Here is a 2,073-nt window from a genome sequence, read left to right as displayed (position 1 = left end):
GAGAGAGGAGAGTCGGAGGACCAGAGAGAGAGGGAGCGGAAGAGAGAGGAGAGAGAGAGAGATAGGATGAGAGAGAAGAGAGATGGAAGATAGAGAGAGACGAGGAGAGATGAAGGAGAGATCAGAGAGAGAGCAGAGAGAGAGAGGAAAGGAGAGGGAGAACGGAGAGATGAGAGAGAGAGAGAGAGGAGATAGAGAAGAGCGGACAGGAGAACGAGGGAGAGAGAGAGGAGAGAGAGAGGAGAGAGAAAGGGAGAGAGGATGATCAGGGACAGCAAGGGCGAGAACAGCGGATCGAGGAGGAGAGGCAGAGATGACGCGAGAGAGCATGACCAGACTGAGACGCAGGATGACTGAGCATGAAGAGAGTAGAGGTCATCGGAAGGAGAGCACGAGATGACATGATAGAGCGCCGGAGAGAGAGAGAGAGAGAGAGAGAGAGAGACAGAGCGGCTTGCGCGTATTCATCGACTTTGCCGCACTTCGTTGCTAAGTAGCGTTTTTAGAGCGTTTCAGAGCGTCTTTATCGCAACGTTAATTAACTAGAGCCGCCTGTCAGCCATTACGCCAGTGGTTCTTAACCTTTTTGGCCCCACGACCCCATCAGACATTCTTGGTCAGTACCATGAACTCCGAAACAAATATATTTTTGTAAACCAGCCCGATTTATATAGAATTTAAATGGAGTTTCATTTATGACAGATTCATGACCCCCGGGAAAACCGCAAGCGACCCCCAGGTTAAGAACCGCTGCATTACAGGATGAGGCGAATTTCTCGTCCCTGCGCCTACGGACGCTTGTAGTCTTCCAACTGATTACCTATAGCTATACCTGCCAATTATTACAGGTAAATCACTCTATACCTGCGTGTACAAGTACTTGAAATCTTCCTACCGATTACCTGTAGCTTACCTGTCAATGATTACAGGTAAATTACTCTATACCTGCGTGTACACGTCGTTGTAGTCTTCCTACTGATTAACTATAGCTACCTATCAATCATTGTGGGTTAAGGTCATTGTAAGGTCAATCACACGTACCTGCGTGTACGTGGTTGTAGTCTTCTAACTGATTACCTATAGCTATACCTGTCAATGATTACAGGTAAATTACCTGCGTGTACAAGTGATTGTAATCTTCTAGTCGTATGGCGCCTTCGCTGGTGATCATGACCATCTGTGGAATCTGCGAGGCGCTCATCCCTTCTGGTACGTCACTTCCGGCGCACCTACAGTCAGGAGGTCGGCATGTGTCTGGGTCGCATAGCGGAGCTGCGAGCAAGGAGATTAATAATTAAAAATACAGTTTTAATTAACATTTAAAGAGGAAAGTGTAGGCGGTTAGAATCGTCAGTAATATTAACAATTAACAGCGAGTTACGAGTTTAGTTGATCTTCTTAATTGCGACTGAAATGTATTTCGATTTTATTATGCGAGCAAGAAGATTAACAATTAAAATTAAATTTTTAATTAACATTTAAAATAACAGTTAACAGCGTAGAGTACTTCTTCGTGTATATTTTTTACATAAAGATTTGTGAAATAAATCTACACATAACAATCTACCATAATACATAAAGATTTTCTACGTAAAAAACACACGTTTTCTCAGAATCAATGTGCGTGTATAATTATTCCTTTTCTACTTCTATAATACTTGTTTCTGTATTTATTTATTTATTTATTCATTTAAATATATATAATTAAACCTCCTAAATCGTATACACAGGGCGTGATTACAACAACTTTACCGCAACCACTACGATCTTACAACCATATATTTACCTACACACGTTACCATGAACTTACACACACGTGCGCACACACACACAATAACTACGATCTTACAACCATATATTTACCTACACACGTTACCATGAACTTACACACACGTGCGCACTCACCAGCGCTAAGAATTTTACGACCATAAGCATGCGGATGCAAAGTAACGTAACGTAAACCCGACTTCTCAACAACAGAATTATGGTAAATAGAATAATAAAATGGAAAATAGATCTCGCGCGAATCGCTGGTGCGGGACATATATGCAAAATTATCGCAAACATGACCAT

General features: G+C 42.2%; 1 protein-coding gene across 1 annotated transcript in view; it reads right to left on the bottom strand.

Annotated features, from left to right (window-relative positions):
- Positions 1-1,099: 1,099 nt before the first annotated feature.
- The window catches only part of LOC106815126, a gene marked incomplete in the record, with an annotated part of 9,762 nt that continues 8,788 nt past the window's right edge, over positions 1,100-2,073 (bottom strand). Inside the window, 1 exon segment of the mRNA XM_014819555.1 lies at positions 1,100-1,272. Within this exon segment, the coding sequence (XP_014675041.1) occupies positions 1,100-1,272 (173 nt within the window).

The sequence above is a fragment of the Priapulus caudatus genome, unplaced genomic scaffold (assembly GCF_000485595.1).
Source record: "Priapulus caudatus unplaced genomic scaffold, Priapulus_caudatus-5.0.1 Scaffold1047, whole genome shotgun sequence".
Lineage (NCBI taxonomy): Eukaryota > Metazoa > Priapulida > Priapulimorpha > Priapulimorphida > Priapulidae > Priapulus > Priapulus caudatus.
The sequence above is the reverse complement of the archived record's forward strand: the minus strand, read 5'-3'. Positions and strand labels throughout refer to the sequence as shown.